This window comes from Bubalus kerabau, chromosome 10 (genome assembly GCF_029407905.1).
Source record: "Bubalus kerabau isolate K-KA32 ecotype Philippines breed swamp buffalo chromosome 10, PCC_UOA_SB_1v2, whole genome shotgun sequence".
Taxonomy (NCBI): domain Eukaryota; kingdom Metazoa; phylum Chordata; class Mammalia; order Artiodactyla; family Bovidae; genus Bubalus; species Bubalus kerabau.
In genome coordinates, this window is record NC_073633.1 from 48673846 (window position 1) to 48692537 (window position 18692).

An 18692-nucleotide genomic window follows, 5' to 3' on the forward strand; every position below is an offset into this window, starting at 1 on the left:
CCTGGAAGCTCCATTTACCAACATATGGGTTGCAAGTATCAATTATCCCTTGTTAAAGGTGAGTCTCATACATACATCTTTACAAGATGTCAAAGTGCAGGCTGTTTATTAACCATTTTCCCTTTCTTAATTAGTCTTATATATTTCTAAGTTATTCTAACTTGTGATAGGTTAGTAGCCAGTTACTATTAAAGGAGGGCACAATGGCTTTTGTATTTTTAGTTCTTTTATTTCCTTCTAATAGATTGAGTGGCTTGTGTATGTGCTGTGCTAAGGCGCTTCAGTCGTGTCCAACTCTTTGAGACCCTATGGACTATAGGGTGCCAGGCTCCTCTGTCCATGGGTTTCTCCATGCCCTACTCCAGGGGAATTTCCCAACCTTGGAATTGAACCCGCATCTCTTATGTCTCCTGCATTGGCAGGCAGGTTCTTTACCACCACCTGGGAAGCCCTTCAGTGGCTTATTAAGAGCCAAAGCTTTTTTTCACCGCCCCCCCCCCCAATTAACTAAATTACACCTCTTCTTTTTTATAATTTTTTCATAAATAGACTTGACTTAGGTTCACTTATTTATTGTCCCTTTTCAAAGTGAAAATAAACCTTTCATATGGCATTTTTAGCCCTATGAATGTCAACCACATATCTTTCATTATTTTATGATAAGAAAGTCTCTAAAGAATTCAAGAAGCTGCCAAATGGTTTTACATGGCATCCCAGGTGGAGAAGACAATCTTTCCAAGAAGATAAATTAGAAAAGATTGACTGACAAGATGTGGTTTTTTTATCTGTTGTATCTGTTACTATGAGCTAATTTCATAATTTCATTCCATGTCTCATGCTCAATTGCTTACAGTTATACCTCTATATAAATGTTAGTAAATGAGAGAGGGAGAAAGAGGTGTGATTCTTAGAGGGGACATGTAGGCCAAATTTGCAAACTGTTGATTACTGTTGGAAGGCATCTTAAAGGTACTTAAATCCAACTGTCTACCCTTGGAATTTTTCATACAGTAAATCATCATAGAAGTTTCTGGAATTTGCTTAACTATTTCAGCTTATTACATCCTGGGACAGCTAGTTCACAGAACCACATAATCTTAAAATGCCTGTACACTCTAAGCTCAACTCATTACAGGAATCCCCTCTACAATCCAAAATATTGAATGCTGAGTAATTTAAGATTCAATAAATAAACCATTTTAATTGGCTCCAGACAATTAAATATTAATTTAAAGATAGTTAATTGAACATCTGTTACTATTACTCTGAATAATTACTAATAAATTCACTAGCTTGTAGACATGTTACAGTTTAGAAACAAGTTTACCATTCACTTTTTTTTTGAAATTTTGTTAATTCTGAAATTGAACATGAGAGAGACATCTATGATTTAATAGTTATAAACCGAACCTCCATGTAACCACCATTCAAATCAAGAAATTAGCACCACTGGCACTCTGGAAGTCTCCTGTCATGTTACTTCTCAAGGCAGTGAGCCTCACTTCAGATGTAATCCTTAGTCTGAAGCTTATGGTAATTATATTCTGCTCTCTTACTGTGTTTTCTATTTGTGTCATCTTGTCTGTGTTCTTTTGCCTCTGCTTTCTGGCTTTCTTCTGACTTGGCGGTTGTCTCAAGGAGCAAAGTGGTGTTGAGTGTGAGGCTCACCTCTCTGGGCATCCCTTCTCTCTGGGGTCTGGACCACTCAAGACCTCACTGCCTTGGTAGATCTCTGAAACCTCCACAGAAAGGTTTTAATATATTTTCTTTAAGAACCATCGCTCTGGTGTCAGACTTTCTGGGTTTTTTTCCCCAGGGTGTCACTTAACAGCTATGTAACCTTGGGCTAATTGCTTTTAATGCTTCATTAAATCTGTTCAAGATTATTGTGATAAATAAATTCACATATGAAAAGCATGTATAAGAGTGCTGACACTCAGTGGCCATTAGTTATTTTTATTAGCAGTGAAATGATGTTGATAAGGCACTGTTGAATAAGAAAGTTTAGGCGGTATGAGACATGGGTACAGTAAAAGGCATAGGTCCTAACCCTTAAGAAGTTTTCTGCAATTGGGGAGATAGGGATATAAAGTAATGACATGGATTTCCATGTATCACTTTGGAATCAATTAGTTGGAATAGGAAGGCAGCATGGCATAGTGGAAAAAGACTCTGGGCTTCATAAAGCTAGACAGGTTTGGGTTTGGGTTCAAATTTTGTCTCTGCCACTAACCAATTATGACTTTGGTAAACTACTTCCCTTTGTTGTGTTTTTCTAATTTTTATACTGAGGTTGATACTGCATAGGGATTTTGTGTATTTGTATTTTTGAATTAAGTAAAATAATCATACAAAATATGGGCACTTATCAAATACCTGTTCCTTTTTCCCACTCAGGTACACAGTAGACTAAACTAGGTGTGGGGGGGAGGGCCCAGAACAATAATTTCAGGGACAGGAGAATTCAGCGAAGAGAAGGGTCTTTTGCACAGGTGTGATCAATGAAGACTTACAAAGAGATAGGATCTAAGCTCATTTCTTAGTGAGGTGAGGGAGAGGGAGAGCAGTTAGGAAACACAGACAGGAGGGGAGAAGGTGAGCCAAGGCACGTGGCCAGAGTGGGGCGATTCTGTCTTATAAGATACTCGAGAGGCACGGAGGACCTCTATGTAAGAGCTTTTGCACTCATCATCCTTTTCAATCCTCACAGCACCTGAGTCTGGCACCACTGCCTCCACGGAGAGCTGAGGGAGCTGGAGGCTCAGCGGCTTGCCCCGTTGCCACTCGCCCTGTAAAGAGGAGACAGGACTCAGTCCTACCTTTTCTAACTCCTGGCAGACAGCTTTGGGGATGAAAGACTGTGGCCAGATGTAGATGGCCTTGCAGCCAAGATAGGAACTGTTTGTTTTTCTAAATAGATAAGAGTTCCATCCCCACAATCTGTAACAGCAGATTTAAAGAATATTTATCTGGTGCAATTCCAGAACCGAGAGGAGGCAGGGAGACCAACTAGGAGCCCCTGGAGGGGAGTTGGACCTGTAAGTCCCGAGGGGCACCCCTGGCTGGAGGGGAGTGAGGGATCACGGGAGTGGATGGACTGAGGCCCACTTTCTCCTCCCTCCTCCGGAACCTGAGGTGAACTGCCGAAGGACTTCTCTTACCAAGCTCTCATCAGAGGGGTCCTGATTCCAGGGATAGAAGAACCAAAGACAAAGGAAAGAGAAGACAAGAAATCTTGCCCTTAGCACTGATAAGGGCAAAGGAAGGGAGGGAAGGAGAAGCGGTGTTGTTAGGATCTCCAGACCGCACCTGAATGTGGCTCCTGTGCTTCGTGACCATGCCAGAAACACAGGCCAGACAAACCCTGGGGAACCACGCAGGCTCCCGCAAGCAGCCGGCCCACGTCCAAACTGTGAAGCAGACGTTTGCCTTTACTGGCCTCAACCTGCATATTTTGTACCCATTTCCCTACCAAGTGTGAAAATGTGAAAGTATTAGTTTCTCAGTTGTGTCTGAATCTTTGTGACGCCATGGACTGTAGCCCGCCAGGCTCCTCTGTCCATGGGATTCTCCAGGCAAGAATACTGGAGTGGGGTTGCCCATTTCCTTCTCCAGGGGATCTTCCCAACCCAAGGATCGAACCTGAGTCTCCTGCTTTGGCAGGCAGATTCTTTACCACTGAGCCACCTGGGAAGCCCCATGCACCGTCTGCTTTATCATGTGTGATTTCTTTTTTCTTCCTTCTTGTATTTTCCAATGTGAAAGTGAAAGTAACGGGAATTGTTTTTAAAATCATAAAAGTTACGTTTTCCAAAAAAGTTTAGTATATTTAGAAAGTCACTATACTCTATACTACTACAGTTCATAGTGAGAACCTCTAACAAATGACATAGCTTTAGGCCATATTTTAATTTTTTTCCTTTTTGAAAAATAGATTTACCGGAAACTTCCAGGATTTTTAAGGTCAATTATGGATGCCCTGAGGAAAGACAAACTAGTCTTCCCCAATGATGAAAAGTAAGTTAATCATGTAAAGATGTCCTTTATTAGATTCTGGGGGGTAATTATCATGTGACTTACTGAATAGGTAGAGAATTCTTAGATGGGCAGTAGGATTTAGGGTAAAGTGTCTAAAAATTTTTAGTATTTGGTATTATGTTTATGTCTAATTTAATAACTTTACCGATTCGGTACTTTTCTCTGAAGTTATGAAGGGATTTATAGTTTATGGTGTTTTAGGACTTTTTAAAGGTCCTGTAGGGTCTAACCTAGCATTCCTTGAGGAATCTCTGACTTCTATGCCTTATTCACCACGTAACCAAAACCATACACCATCTAGCCAACTACCCAACAGCAAGTCCAGTGACTAGGATGTGGCAAGCTAGCGTCTCACAGTTGGAGAATCTAGAGTGCTTGCAAACAGGTAGTCGTTATCAGTATGTTTTCCTATTTCAACACACTCGAGGAATCTGACATCCTGAGGAGTAGCAGTGAGTCATTGTGGCAGGGTTGGCTGGTATCAGAATTTGGGAGGGGCCAAGGAAGGGCTTTGGCCATTTTTCATGTCATGGCCTTTTTGAATTACCAAATAGGAAGTTGATCAGGAAGCTAGTCGAACCTGTTAACATCTCATGTCCATCCTGTACATTTATGGGGAAATGTAAATAAATTGCTACAAAGAGTTCTCTTTGGTCTTGTGGTAGTTCTTACTATTTTTTGGTTTTGTTAATTTTTTAAATTTTAATTAAAACATTCCACATGTTATGAAATAAGGTAGAATAAGAAAAAAAGTGAAGTTCTTTTAATTCTGTACAAATTCATTTTTTGTTATTTTCAAAAATCACATAAGAATAAATTAAATACCTAATTAAATTATATGAGTAAATAAAAGAATCTTGGCTGGAAGAAAAATGTCATTATATGAAGCTTATTATATATAAAGTTATTCCTGGGAGGGACAGAAAGAGTGTCTTTTATTTTGGGTGAACCTCATGTTTTACTAAAGCCTGAACTTAGAAGAGGAGAAATCTCAATGTATTTCTTGAACTGAATACTTTTCTTCCACTTGTTCCTAGTGTCAAATTACTGTCTTCTCCCCTTCTCATCATACATGGTGAGGATGACAAAACGGTACCTGTGGAATTTGGAAAAAAGGTATACTAAGCTCAGTGGCTGATGGAAACATAATAATTTCACCATTTTCTCAGCCAGCCAAACTTTGATTAGTGCTGAAAGAAAGGTCTCTGACATTATAAGGGATTCTGTGCACCCTGAGTTGCTGTGCTGCCTGGTGTATACAATAAGTATCAGCGTGCTATGCTGTTCAGCTCAAAGGAGTGTTTGTGGGGGATCCTGCTTCCTCATCTGGGGTCTGGATCAGCAAATATAGAGAAGATCCCAGAAGGCTCTGGGAACTTCCAGGCAGTCTTTCCTGCAGTGGCTCTAAAAATAGGGATGCTGTTCCTTTTCATTTAAACAAATAGTGGGGGTCCCCTGCAATCCCTTGTTCCCCTGCATGGAGGTACTGGCGGGGGTACGATGAGGTCTTGTCACTGTTCTCTGTGCTGTGCAGCTTTCCTTCCTTGGTTGTAGAGGCAGCCACTCAGAGAGATGGAGGGTGCCACATTGCCAATGGAATGGAACTCACTCCCTAAGACAGTTGTTTCTGTACCCTTTCAGGAAGATTAGACTAGAGAAACAAAACAACAGCTTCAAAGATCAGCCTTTGAGTCCTTGTCTTTCTGCCCCTTGCAGCTCTATGAAATTGCCCGCAATGCATATAGGAACAAAGAGAGGGTAAAGATGGTGATCTTTCCTCCTGGCTTCCGACATAACTCCCTTTGTAAAAGCTCTGTACTGTTACATACCGTGAGGTAAGAGTTGTTTTGCTAAATGCAATGAGGGCTGCTCTGGCTTACTTAGACCATGTGGTGGGGAAGGCATGTCAAATCATCGAGGTCTTTTTCCTGCAGAGATTTCCTGAGCCAGCAGTGGGCGTGAAGTCTGAGAACAGCAGAGAACGAAGACTTGGTCTGGACACCAGCTGTGACGTGAAATTTTTATGTAAAACTGTATTGGGCTGCTTGAGTGAGCTGAACTTACTGACATTTTTACAGGTCACCTGCCATTTTATAGTAAGGGAAAGAAAGCATGGATGTTGGGCATTATGGAATGTTCTCGTTTATCTTATCATTGTCTCCTTTGGGGAACATGCAGGAACATCACCATGGAGAATGAGAATTTGGTAAAAATTTGATTCCATCTAAAAATGTACAGTTACCCACATTCTGAGGATATTTATGGATAAGGTGGTCTTTGATTTGGACCTAGACGGCAGTATAAGAAAGATGCTCCAATAGTTAAATAATTAGTATTTCAGTTTAGTTAATTTAAAAGGCATTAAAAAGCTCCAAGCTGTTTTCTAGCCTTCCGAATAGCACTGGGGAAAGTCCTAGTCTGCTCCCCAATCTGCTACAAAATAGAGAGATGTGGCACTCATATAGCCTTTGGAAAGTGACACTTTATTAGCCCTAGTAGAGTCATATACTTTCCCTCTCAATTCCCAGAGATACTTTACTAGATTATTATTTAACAAAATGAAACAAAATCAAAGAATGTTGTAAACATGTTCAAGTCCAGTAAGAAGCTATTTTTTCCTCAGGACATTTTACGACTTACTTTCCATTGGCTTTGTTCGCCCCACCGCTGGGTTCACTGGACAGGGAAATCTTTATGTCAGAAGGCTCTATGTTCCAGATGTCCCGGGCATACTCCTTAATCGTTCGGTCACTGGAGAATTTCCCCGAGGCAGCTATATTTTTGAGGACCATGATGTTCCAGGCCTTTGGATTCTGTAAATGACACATGCATCTAAGGCCCAGGGCCTGAGTGCACACCAAGCTGTGTGCAGACGCCAGGCCAAGCACATCCAAGTATAATTCAGGGGAAAGTGGCAGGAGTAAACTGTAATGAACCACAAGTACATTTGTTTCTCAGTTGGGAGCTGGATAGGCAGGCTGTGCTGTTCTCCTATTTAATAGTGTTGTGCTGTGCTAAGTTGCTTCAGTCGTGTCCAACTCTTTGCAACCCTATGGACCATAGCCTGCCAGGCTCCTTTGTCCATGGGGCTCTCCAGGCAAGAATACTGGAGTGGGTTGCCATGCCCTCTAGGGTATTTAAGATTATATTCCTCTAAAATGAAAAAGAAAGTAGTTTTCACTCTCAGAGAAACCTTAATTGGTAATTTCTGCCATAGTTACAATGTTCTGTCATGTAAGCTGTATTTCCCATCTTCATTTTGAATGAAGATATCTCAGCTTCCTTTAAACTACACAAGAAAGGAAGGGACTAACTTCCATTGTCTGCTAGATGCCATATAAGAAATTTACCCTGTGGCTCATGGTCAGAGCTCAAGAAACACTACTTTAGAATGTTAGCTGTCAGACAGGCAAACAATCCCATAGGAGACTTTATTCACTGACTTCTCTTTCCTCATTTTTTTCTGAAGGTAGATACTCTAATAGGTTTACACTGAATCCCAGATACTCCACTGGGGTTTGAAAACAGGACCAATTAAGGTTTTATCTTAAATAAAAAATATATGACTATATATCTAAATAAAATACATCTCTCATATAATTTTATGTAAAAAAATATAAGCTATTTATTTTATAGCCTCGTGATTTTGTAAAGGACTCTAAGAAGGAGTTCAATGGCAATGACTAGAATATTATTTGAAAAAGACAGCAATGCATTAAAAGCATTTAAAACAAAAACTAAAACTGTGAGTCTGAAATTAGTCACACTTTGGAAACTTACTAAAATAAGAAGAGAATAAATGCTTCCTTTTTTCATGTTCTTTATTTAAGGGGATAATGACTAGACTTCCCAACCACATAGGCCATGTTTTCTATGCCTCAACAATGCAATTATTGAGAGTAAAAGCTGCAATTTGCACTAATGAAGAAGAAAGGTGGAGCGGAATGCTGGGCCTCTAGGTGGGCATCCCTTGGATCAGGGCCATCATTTTAACAGAAGGGACTACTGTGTAAAACCCACATTCACATTTGTGCTTGCGCTCACGTATAGTTTCCTTTCCTGCTCTGTTTCACTTCTACTTCTTTCCCTCAACATTCTTTCCACACACGAGCATGGGTTGAGGGCAAGAGGAAGAAGCTGGAGGTGGCCATTCTCCTTCTCTGTCTGTGTCCCCAGAGGCCGTGTGTGTCTGCTTTCTCCAGTGTTCTGGGAACCGGAAGTGAGCTCCTCCGCTTAACTCCAGCACTACCCCTGCTTGGGCAGCGTGTAAAATTGGCTTCTATACACTTTAGGGGGACTGGGATATGCTGTAAAGCAGTATGGGCCTTGAATGATCCTGTTTTAACACTCCAGTGGGATATCTGGGATGACTGTAGGAACCACCTTGTCACCTGGCTTTGGAAAAGAAATATAAATGTCAGTGAAGTAGGTTTCTGTTGTAAGTAGTTACTGATATGTCCAAAGGGCAGGAGGTGGAGATTGTATGAATTTCCGTGTTTCTGCTATATAATGGCTTTCTAGCTGGGGAGCAGAAATGGGGACTGTGTGGGCAAGAAGCCAGCACTGGAGTCTTGGCACAGGGCCAGCTTGCTCCTGTATCTATTCTTCTGTGGTTTCTGCAGTTCACTGAAAGTCTTTCCTATCAGAGATGATCACCTTTCCATATATTTACCAAATGTACCTAGAGGGTTGGGCTCCTTGGTAAAGATGCATGATTTTGCATATGGAGGGTTCCTCACATGGTTCTAGCCTTTTTCTCTTTTCTTTCCCTCCCTCTCTCCTTCCCTCCCTCCATCTCTCTCTTCCTTAGTATAGTCTTTCTTGTTTCATTCCTTTTTTAAAAAAAATTCAAATATGAAACCCCCCTCTTTCTGTCCATTTATATTCTGTTCATATAGCACCACTCTATGGATAGCCCAGGAGAGGTACTTATTTTGCAACTTTCAGATACCCTCTAGTATTCTAAGGCTCAGTCTAAGAATTCCTTTAGCAGATTTTTCAAATGCTGATGGTGATTCTACCCACTACTAGGTCAGAATCCCTCAGAGGGCAGTGGGCATCTGTACTTTGAAAAAACTGCCTGGTGACTCTGATGTGCTTCTGCTTAAGGGCCCTGGCACCAAGAAGGCTCCTTGAGGGGCCATGGCTTTGTCCCTGCTGGGTCTCAGCGCTCAGCACGGTGCTGCATTGGAGGAGGCACTGGTGTCTCTCTGCTGAATAAATGAGTGGGTAAAGTGAGTATTTAACTTGGCTTTATACTCTTTAGTTTCTAGGACATGCTTGCTACATGGTGGGTACTCAATAAATACTGAATAATTTGTGACTTCTTATTTGGATATTAAAAAAATTTACAACTGCTACTGAAATGTCAAATCCCAACCTTTGCCTGCACTTGGGAACAGTCCAGTTTTTATCTGGAAAACCAACATTGCTGCCTCACTTCCCTTTTTTGATTGGTTAGTGGGGCCCTGTTATTTAGAAAAAGAAACTAAAATTTTAATGAACGGTAGTAAACTGGCATCGTTTGTAAGTCTCAGCCATGAACTCACCATGTACAGCTGGCTGACTTTTTCTTGACATTTGACGTAGGCTTCATAGTCTGCAAAAACTTTAAACCTGTTTTTGTGATTAAATGGAAAAAACGAAGCATCAAAAAGCTTCATTAACAGATGTGTATTTAGATTCCATTTAAAATTCTCTTTTACTTAATGATAGGCATGGCTAGCTTACCAGTCTGATATTTCTATTTGTAAGGGTTTCAACCAGCCCTCAACCTTTCTATGGGTCTTTCCACAAGTAAGAATGTTATCACATGGATGCATTTGAAAGCTGGGTACACCAGAGGAAGGAGAAAAGGAATACCGGATTTGTGGATCTTATTCTTAAGTCTTCCTAGCATTGTTAGTGGAGAATACCTACTTATTCTTTCTAAGCCTAAGTTAGCTTATCAGATCGCAGATCTATGCTAATCTACATGGTTATGTTATAGTTGATTTAAGATGTTCTCATCCTTTTTCCATGGCCCAAGTAGCACCATCTTCTTATGGGAACTCACCTGTCATGATAAAACAGCATGTTGACTAAGTCTTTGAAGAGGTCAGGCTGCTTGGGAGAAAAAAAGCCCTTGTCAATTTGATCAATGGCCAGCTTCAGCTCTGGAAGTGCCTCATAATATTCTTTTGCCTCATACCTGTGGGGTAGGGGGTGGGGCAATAATAAGAAAAGGTTCTGTTAGTATTTGTGATTAACAGCACACTAGATGGTACACTAGTTGTGAAAAAGGCATTCAAAAATACTGGCATTTATAGTCATAGCATTCAACAGGAGTATAAGTATAAATAATATTTAACTAGATCCTGATATTTTTCCCCCCACTAAATTTGATTAGTTCCTTGTAACCAAGACACTAAGGACAATAGATAATAAAAATCCTAGTCACAGAGCAATAGTCTAATCTGGTAAATACAGTAAGATTCATTTCAAACAGACTTTATGACTCTAAACAAGCAGGTGCTTTTTGGACCCACAGATCCCCAGATATGTTGCTACTGGGCAAAAGTTTACTTCCAAGGGCTGGGAAGTATATTTGACCTCCTCCAAATTTTGTGATTCCCATGGTTCCTTTGTGCAGCACTCTTTCTTTACTTCTCATTTGAATCCAGGTTAATAAACTTATCCAGATACTTAGTGGAACAAGTATTCTGGGTGCTTCTATACAACCAGGCCTATTCTCTACTGCCTTTTAGTCCATCTCTTAGAGACCTTAAAGGAACACTAGATGGTTAAATTATAGGCAAAACTTCAACTCCACACTGGTTCAGTTTTTTGATCAAAGTAAAAATCACAGATGAGGGCAAAGTGAGTAGCTCACAAAGCCAGCTCTGCCACAGCTGGTAGCAAATAGCAAGGAGTCTGTGTACCTTTAAAGCCCAAGCTCCTTTAGCTTTCACATGCTGGGCAAAGACTTAATCTGCAGTCAGGAGGGTCCCTGACTTATAGGAGATGTTCTGCAGCCATGTCCCATGTGACCCAACTTGATGGGACACCTGGGTGGGGGAGGCAGCCTCCTGGGGGATACATGCTCAACAAGCAGGACTGCTCTCTCACCCTTTCTTGTCCAAAGCAGCCACGTCCTCTACTCTCATGCCAAAGATGAACAGGTTCTCTTCCCCGGCTTCCTCGGCCATCTCCACGTTGGCCCCATCCATAGTCCCGATGGTCAGGGCCCCATTCAGCATGAACTTCATGTTGCCTGTCCCTGAGGCTTCGGTGCCTGCGGTGGAGATCTGCTCCGACAGATCTGTGGCCGGAATAACTGCAAGCAAGGCGTCAGTAATAGAATGAGGGGCTCTGTCTCTCTGGATCTGCTTATACAGTATCTAAGCATTCATCTAGCTGGTCTGTTTTGATCATTAAAGTAGTACATGCACATTAAGATAAATATTCAAATGGTGTAGGATGGATCTCATTCTTCCCGTCAACTCTAGCAGCCACTCTTGCCCACTTCTGATGTGTTATCTTGGTGGTTATGACCACAATGCTAAAAAGGTATATGGTTATATTGTCCTCCCAGTCCATGGGGTCACAGAGTCAGACAGGAGTGACTAACACACTTTCGCATTGTCTCTCTGCTACAAAAGTTGACACTACTGTGAAATAAAATTCTATTTTATGGCAAGACAAGAAAAATTTAAACAAGACAAAATTTTTTCTGCCTTTTGGTCTCCTCTCTCCCCTCTACTGTGCATTGTGCATCTTGGATTATGCATGGACCAAACCTCTCCATCAGCAGAAATATCCCCATAGAATGTAAACTCATACAGCCACTATGGAAGACAGTATGGAGATGCCTTAAAAAACTAGGACTAAAACCACCATATGACCCAGCAACCCCACTCCTAGGCATATACCCTGAGGAAACCAAAACTGAAAAAGATACACATACCCCAATGTTCATTGCAGCACTATTTACAATAGCTAGAACATGGAAGCAACCCAGATGTCCATTGAAAGATGAATAATAAAGTTGTGGTGCATATACACAATGGAGTATAACTCAGCCATAAAAAGGAACACATTTGAGTCAGTTCTAATGAGGTGGATGAACCTAGAACCTATTATACAGAGTGAAGTAAGTCAGAAAGAGAAAGATAAATATCACATACTAATGCATATATATGGTATCTAGAAAGATGGTTCTGATGAATTTATTTGCAGGGCAGCAATGGAGAAACAGATAAAGAGAAGAGACTTATGGACATGGGGAGAAGGGAGGAGAGGGTGAGATGTATGGAGAGAGTAACATGGAAACTTACATTACCATATGTAAAATAGATAGCCAATGGGAATTTGCTGTACATCTCAAGGAACTCAAACAGGGGCTCTGTGACAATCTAGAAGGGTGGGATGGGGAGGGAGAGGAGAGGGAGGTTCGGGAGGGAGGGGACATGGGTGTACCTATGGCTGATTCTTGTTGATATACGGCAGAAAACCACAAAATTCTGTAAGGCAAATGCCCTTCAACTAAAAAATAAATAAATTAAAAAATAAAAAGAAATATCTCCATAAAGAGCAACATGCTCCTAGCACCAACAAGACAGCTCCTTAAAAGATAACATTCCTCCTTGATCTTGTTAGGACCCGATGACCTACTACTTTGTACTTGGCAGATCTGGGTTGTGTAAACTGTCAGTTTACACATTTAGTGTAGAGCTCTGTCTCAAAAAATTTTATAGAACTGCTTTGACTTCTAATGGGTGGAACAGTTCTCAGAGCTTTCTGATCTGCAGTTCCTGGGTTATAATCCTCAATTTGGCTTGAATAAAAATTTCCATTTCTTTCTTAGATTGATTAATTTTTTCATCAACCCTACACTTCTCTTCTCCCCCTTCTTCCATTCAGCTTTTGTTAAGGTTTTATTTCTTCTATTTGATAACTTTATAAAATGAATATTGAAACTTCTCTTTCTTGATCCTTAAAATTCAGAATCTCTCCTTTAGCATCTGAGGAAACTGGATTGTGTCATGTCTTCTACTTCTTATCACCTTCCTTCTGCTTTGATTGCAGGGAAATAAGCCACAGGCAACTGAGGCATACCTGTGGCTTCATTCACATGGAAATACTGCCTGCAGCATCCTCCCCACCCACCCAATACAAAGCATAGGGCTTTGAGAGCTTAGTTGTGGATTAGATATATCTTCATTTGCATCCATAAGAATCTGGCTCTTTGTTCTTTATGCAGACAGTTCTTAAATTATAACATCAGAGGACCCAAAAACACCTCAAAAAGAGAAAGGTCCCTTTTCACTTTGGGAAAAGGGTAAACACACAGTTGGCACCTGCATGTGGATGATGCTTCATGATGCAAACAAGTAAAGGTCCCAGTGGAAGAGAAAGGGATGCTGGCTTCTTGCCAGTCGGGCTGTCCCCAGGTGGGGATGCCATGCTTGCTCTGAGTGCCTATCTGAGGCACATCTAAACCTAGGGCTTTGGCAGCCTGACATGTGTCCTCATTCCCTGCTGCCACCTGAACAAATGACAGCCCGAGAAGTTACCAGAACAATACCTGGGGACTGGGGAATTGGTGTTCTACTGCAAAACGGGGGCTGGGAACTGAAGATCTCTTTTTTCTTTTGTAGAGCACAGTCTGTACTTTATCAAAACCTCAGGGCCACCTCCTCCAGCATCCAGCTTTGACCAGAAGGGAATAAAATACGCTTGCAAATGTAACCTCTGATGTGGACTCTGGGGACACTCACCTCAGTGTCAACTGGGCCACCTTAAACATTCTTAGCCTAGGGTATTATTCTGCCTAAGAATGGCACCTTCTATCCTAAGTCCCTGGCTCCCGAGGCCAGTGGCTCCATTTTCCTGTAGTATGTAATCCATTCCTAGACTGTGGCCCGGCCGCCATGTTTCGTGAGGGCCACACTACCTTTTTCTGCAAGAGACACTCTGTAGTTTTCCAGGAAGATGAGTTTCAACTTGCTTCCAACCACAGGGTCATTGTTCACCACCTCTGCCACTGATGTGATCAGCTTTATGATAAGTTTGGCCATGTAGTATCCAGGGGCAGCCTTGGGGAAGAGTGTGGATATATGAGAAGGCAGGCATGAGGAAGTGGAGAAACGGCAAGAGAGGAGAGCCCCCACGTCCCCAGGGAAGAGAATCAAACTTACTTTGCCACCGATTATAACTGTTCTGGGCACGAATAGCTTCTTTGGGTCTTTCTTAATGCCTGAAAAAGATGGAGATAGGGGATGGAGTCGATGACGGTGGACAGCAGGGGTGCTGAGGCCTGCGCCTCCGGGGGGCTGGCTGGGGGCCGCAAGGGCGACTCACGGTTGTACATGGTGACCACGTGCAGGCAGTTCAGGAGCTGCCGCTTGTACTCGTGGATCCGCTTCACCTGCACGTCGAACATGGAGGACGGGTTGATCTTCACTTTGTACTCCTTCTCCAGGAACTGAGAAAACTTCAGCTTGTTCTCCTGTTGAGACAGAGCATGGGGTCAGAGCCCTTGAGACTCAGAAGGAACCGGTGCAGGGGGTGGTGGTCTGCTTTTAAACACTGGGGCATAAACCCTCCAAGCCAGTGCCCAGGAAAGAATCTGTGCGGGGAAGCCTCACCTGCTTCACGTTGGAGATCTCGCGGAGGAAGATGTCGTCGCCCAGGAAGCTGTTCAGCTTCGTCAGCTGGCTCAAGTCCTTCACGTAGTCCTCCCCGATTTTCTTTCAGTTTAAAGCAAAAGGTGACTTTAATCAGAGAGGGCCGTCAAACCCACACGAGCAGTTTCTGTCCATCTGTGGTGGGCGCTCACACTCCTAAAACTCATCTACACCCCACACACAGAGAAAGGCTTCACGCACAGAAGATGCTAGAGATGCTGTGTGGGAAGAACACTGGCTAGTTCCTCACATGTGGTTTCAGTGGTTTTGTTGTTTAGTCACTCAGTTGCGTCTGACTCTTTGTGGACCCCATGGACTGTAGTCTTCCAGGCTCCTCTGTCCATGGGATTTCCCAGGCAAGAAAACTGGAGTGGGTTGCTATTCCTCCTTCAGGGGATCTTCCTGACCCAGGGACAGAAACCATGTCTCCTGCATTAGCAGGTGGATTCTTTGCCACTGAGCCACCGGGAAAGCCCATTGGTTTCAGTGGTACTAAGTGTTAAAAACAGAAAATCTACAAAAAAGGGTGACAAAAACTCAGGTTCTACTAGTCATTTATATGATCTTTGTTATCCTCTTTTATTAAGTAGGGGTACCACCTGTGTGTCATATGAGTACTGTTAACCAGGGCTAGCTACATAATGTGTGGGGCTTCCTTTTCTGAAATTAAGAATTTTAAGATGGCTACAGCAGAAAATGAAACCAAGCACAGGGCACGTGGAGCTGCACAAGTTGCTGGCTTGCGCCTGACGCCAGCCCTGCTGCAGACTGGATTAGCAAATTGTAACTGTGCTCCCTGCCTCCCACATTCCAGTCATGCCCGGCTTCCCCTCAGCACTTCCCGGTTACCTCTGCTATTAACTCTGCCAGCCCCGGGTTGCAGAGTAAGAGCCAGCGCCTTGGAGTGATCCCATTGGTTTTATTCTGAAACTTGTCTGGTTCTAGCTCACTAAAGTCCTTGAATCTGGAGACAGAAGAAACACATCACTGAACTTGGCTGGAATGGCAGGTTCCTGCATACTGGATGAGTTACATTTAAGAAGCAGAGTGTAGGCTTAGAAAGATTAAACAAAAGTGTAGGGAGGGGCTGACAGCAGCTATGGCTGTCATTCTAAAAAGAAATCCATTTGCAATTCAAAATAATGACAAGAAAAAAAATCTAAATCACCCCCATATGATTTCCTGGCACTGACATATATATCAGACTTTTGAGCTGAATAGTTTTTTTTTTGCTCCTAAATCTAGAATTAGGATGGTTAAGAGAGGAAGGTCTTTTCCTTTTAGAGAACAGTTCTTTGTATAGGAAAAAAAAAAACTTTTAAACATTTCATGGGGCCTTTCCTCATCTCCAGCAGTAGCCCTGCCTTTACTAGCACTGTTCTGTTACTGAGCAATGTTAGACCCACTGCGATTGGGGACGGAGGCTCACACTTGGGTCTTCACGATGTCTGAGTGGATTTTAGCCACGCCGTTCACAGCGTGGGATCCCACAATGCAGAGATGGGCCATGTTGATCCTTTTGCCTCCTTCCTCTTCTATCAGAGACATCCTTCTCAGACGGTCGACATCTTTAGGAAACAAGGCAGCAATTTTCTAGGCAAAGGAAGAGAAAGGCCTTAATGATCACTCAGAATTCTGACAACCCTGGCGTAACATCATTCACTTCCCAACCAAAACCTTCCATGGAGTAAATATAAAACTTCACTCCCACAGAGAGGCGCTGGGTTGTTAGCCCTGGGGAGATGCCATCCCTCCACTTCACAATATTTTCAAAAAGGTGTTGTTAACAGAGCCCCACCCAGACTTGAATGATTTTGATGTATCAATGACCGAAAGATGTTTGGGCCTCAAGTAAGAGGGAAGACTGTAGCTACCCTTAACATCTCTAGACCTCCTTCTCCAGAGGGTTATGAATCTGTCAAAGTGACTTACATCTAAGTGCTTCTGATTTATCTCGTAAATGATTTGCAAATGTCGAGGAAGCAACTTCTCCACCAGCTCTACAGGCCAGCGCTCCAGGGCTTCTGGGAGCACCGTGTGGTTGGTGTAGGCGAAGGTCTTCTGGGTGATCTCCCATGCCTGGGGGACAGGGGGTTGGGGTTAAGGGGGTAGGGTTGTGTGTGTCAGTACTTCCCTCTGCAGAGAAGCTGCCGTAGGTACACCCCATCCCTCAGGCCAAACGTTTCCTCGACTCTGGCCTGTCTGCCACAGGACGATTCTATCTGCACGTATACTATTAGGAGGTTCCTCAATGATAATATAGGTAGCGGGAACATGTTTTCTTGGGGGTGGAAAAAAAAAAGGCAGCAAAACTGTCCAATAAAACTTAAGACAGCATGCTGATAAATCTTCTCTATTATCCTAACTTGTCTTTTGTTTATTAAATAAACAAAATTTGAGGAATAAAGCTTAAGTAATGTTCTGAGAAAGCACAAAATATGATTAAATTCAATGGGGACACTTTTGATTAGCTCCAATCTGAGGCTAGAGAGTTTAATTTAGAATCCTTTTAGACACAGAAATGGGAAACACAATATAAGCCTTGATATAGCCACCGAGCTGTGTGCCATTAGCAAGGTGTTTATTTCTTAGTCTTACTCACTCCAAGAACTGAGAAATGTCAGTACCAGTGCAAAGTTCACCTTTCCTTGTTGTAAATTATCAACAGTGACTTATTTTAAAAAACTGTAAAAAGGAGCTTTTGGCAAAATCTCTCAGTCACAGATATTCTGGTCACTCAAAAGAAAAAGAAGCCAAACACTCCAGACCTTGGACCAGGGCAGTTTTTCAATATCCACAAAAATCCTCATCAGCTCAGGGATGGCAAGTGAAGGGTGGGTGTCATTCAGCTGGATGGCAACCTACAAGGGGAAAGGAGAGCAACATGAAGGTGGCCAGCAGCCCATCTCTGGCTTCCTTGTCCTTGTCCATAGCTCACACACGCACCAAACAAGCACCTACCTTTCATGGAACACTTTAAGTACACTGTAGCTATGCAACTTTTTTAAAAATTGAAGTCGATTTAAAATACTGTGTCAGTTTCAAGTGTACAGCATAGTGATTCAGTTATATATATATATATACACACATACACACACACACACATTTGTTTTATAGGTTCTTACAAGCTATTTAATTTCCCCATGCTATACAGTAAATCCTTGCATCTTATCTGTTTTATGTATAGTAGTGTGTATCTGTTAATCCCACAGTCCTGGTTTGTCTCCCCCAACCCACTCTGGTAACCACAAGTTTGTTTTCTACGTCTCTAAGTCCGTTCTGGTTTGCATACAGATACTCAGATTTTTTAGCGCTGAGACAGCTGATGAGTAAGTCTGATGGAAGTCCTGATCCTCTCAGTGGTTCCCACCTGCACTCAGACTGAGTACTTGCCTGATCTGGGAAGGCATCGAACGCAGTTTTGGTGCTATTGCTGGAGTCAAACTTGGAGGCTTTGAAACGTCGGATCACATCTTGCAAGGTAGCAGCTACCACAAAATACTCCTGCTTCAATCTGAGCTCCTTCCCTTCAAAAAACTTCAAGCCAGAGAGATTGAGTGAGAGGGTTCACACTAGGAGTGGCCAAAACATGACTGGCGTCGCCTGCCCAGGGGCCTGTAACATCTGTGGGATGTCTGGTGGAAGATGGCAGGTCGAAGGCCAAGCATTAGCCTCCTGGAGCTCCATGAAAATGACAGTAAAGGATTTTAGAAAGGCATACTGATAAAGGATGAAGGGAATGGAGAGAACACAACAGCAACAACTTTTTAGAAGTTGAAAAACAGATGGATAAATGGTGTCCTGCATCCCAGAAGATGTAGGAAAGCTGACTCTTGACCTAGTGGGGAAAAGCCAAAGGAACAGCCCAGTGTATACATCGAAGCTCCCCAAAGGCCCAGAAACTGTCCGAATTGTGTGCCTTTAGACATAGGGACGAAGAGGGGGTAAAAAGTTAGTTGAGAGTCTAAGAAGCAGTTGGCCTCAGAC

General features: G+C 42.5%; 2 protein-coding genes across 5 annotated transcripts in view; one reads left to right on the top strand and one right to left on the bottom strand.

Annotated features, from left to right (window-relative positions):
* Positions 1 to 18692, bottom strand: part of LOC129621317 (glycogen phosphorylase, liver form) — a 44476-nt gene that overhangs the window by 7335 nt on the left and 18449 nt on the right. The window contains exons 7-20 of one of the 2 annotated variants that reach the window (XM_055537606.1): positions 18099 to 18242; positions 17474 to 17566; positions 16638 to 16784; positions 16135 to 16298; positions 15555 to 15669; positions 14667 to 14768; positions 14380 to 14527; positions 14217 to 14275; positions 13973 to 14114; positions 11146 to 11353; positions 10094 to 10228; positions 9588 to 9654; positions 6679 to 6851; positions 1927 to 2789 (exon numbers count right to left, since the gene is read on the bottom strand). In XM_055537606.1, coding sequence (XP_055393581.1) covers positions 2762 to 2789; positions 6679 to 6851; positions 9588 to 9654; positions 10094 to 10228; positions 11146 to 11353; positions 13973 to 14114; positions 14217 to 14275; positions 14380 to 14527; positions 14667 to 14768; positions 15555 to 15669; positions 16135 to 16298; positions 16638 to 16784; positions 17474 to 17566; positions 18099 to 18242 — 1725 coding nt within the window. In that variant the 3' untranslated portion in view covers positions 1927 to 2761. Of the gene's footprint in view, positions 1 to 1926; positions 2790 to 6678; positions 6852 to 9587; positions 9655 to 10093; positions 10229 to 11145; positions 11354 to 13972; positions 14115 to 14216; positions 14276 to 14379; positions 14528 to 14666; positions 14769 to 15554; positions 15670 to 16134; positions 16299 to 16637; positions 16785 to 17473; positions 17567 to 18098; positions 18243 to 18692 lie in introns of those variants that run through there. The other variant, XM_055537607.1, reaches the window with a different exon arrangement.
* On the top strand, positions 2534 to 6110 carry ABHD12B (abhydrolase domain containing 12B). Of its 3 annotated transcripts, none has more exons than XM_055537611.1 (5): positions 2534 to 2595; positions 3935 to 4017; positions 5076 to 5154; positions 5755 to 5873; positions 5973 to 6110. In XM_055537611.1, the coding sequence occupies exons 2-5, from the start codon at positions 3971 to 3973 to the stop codon at positions 5998 to 6000; spliced, it is 273 nt and encodes a 90-aa protein (XP_055393586.1). In that variant the 5' UTR covers positions 2534 to 2595; positions 3935 to 3970; the 3' UTR covers positions 6001 to 6110. The 3 variants fall into 3 exon arrangements, with proteins under 3 accessions (XP_055393586.1, XP_055393583.1, XP_055393585.1); XM_055537608.1 differs by having other exon boundaries at positions 2540 to 2669; XM_055537610.1 differs by lacking the exon at positions 2534 to 2595 and adding an exon at positions 2718 to 3038.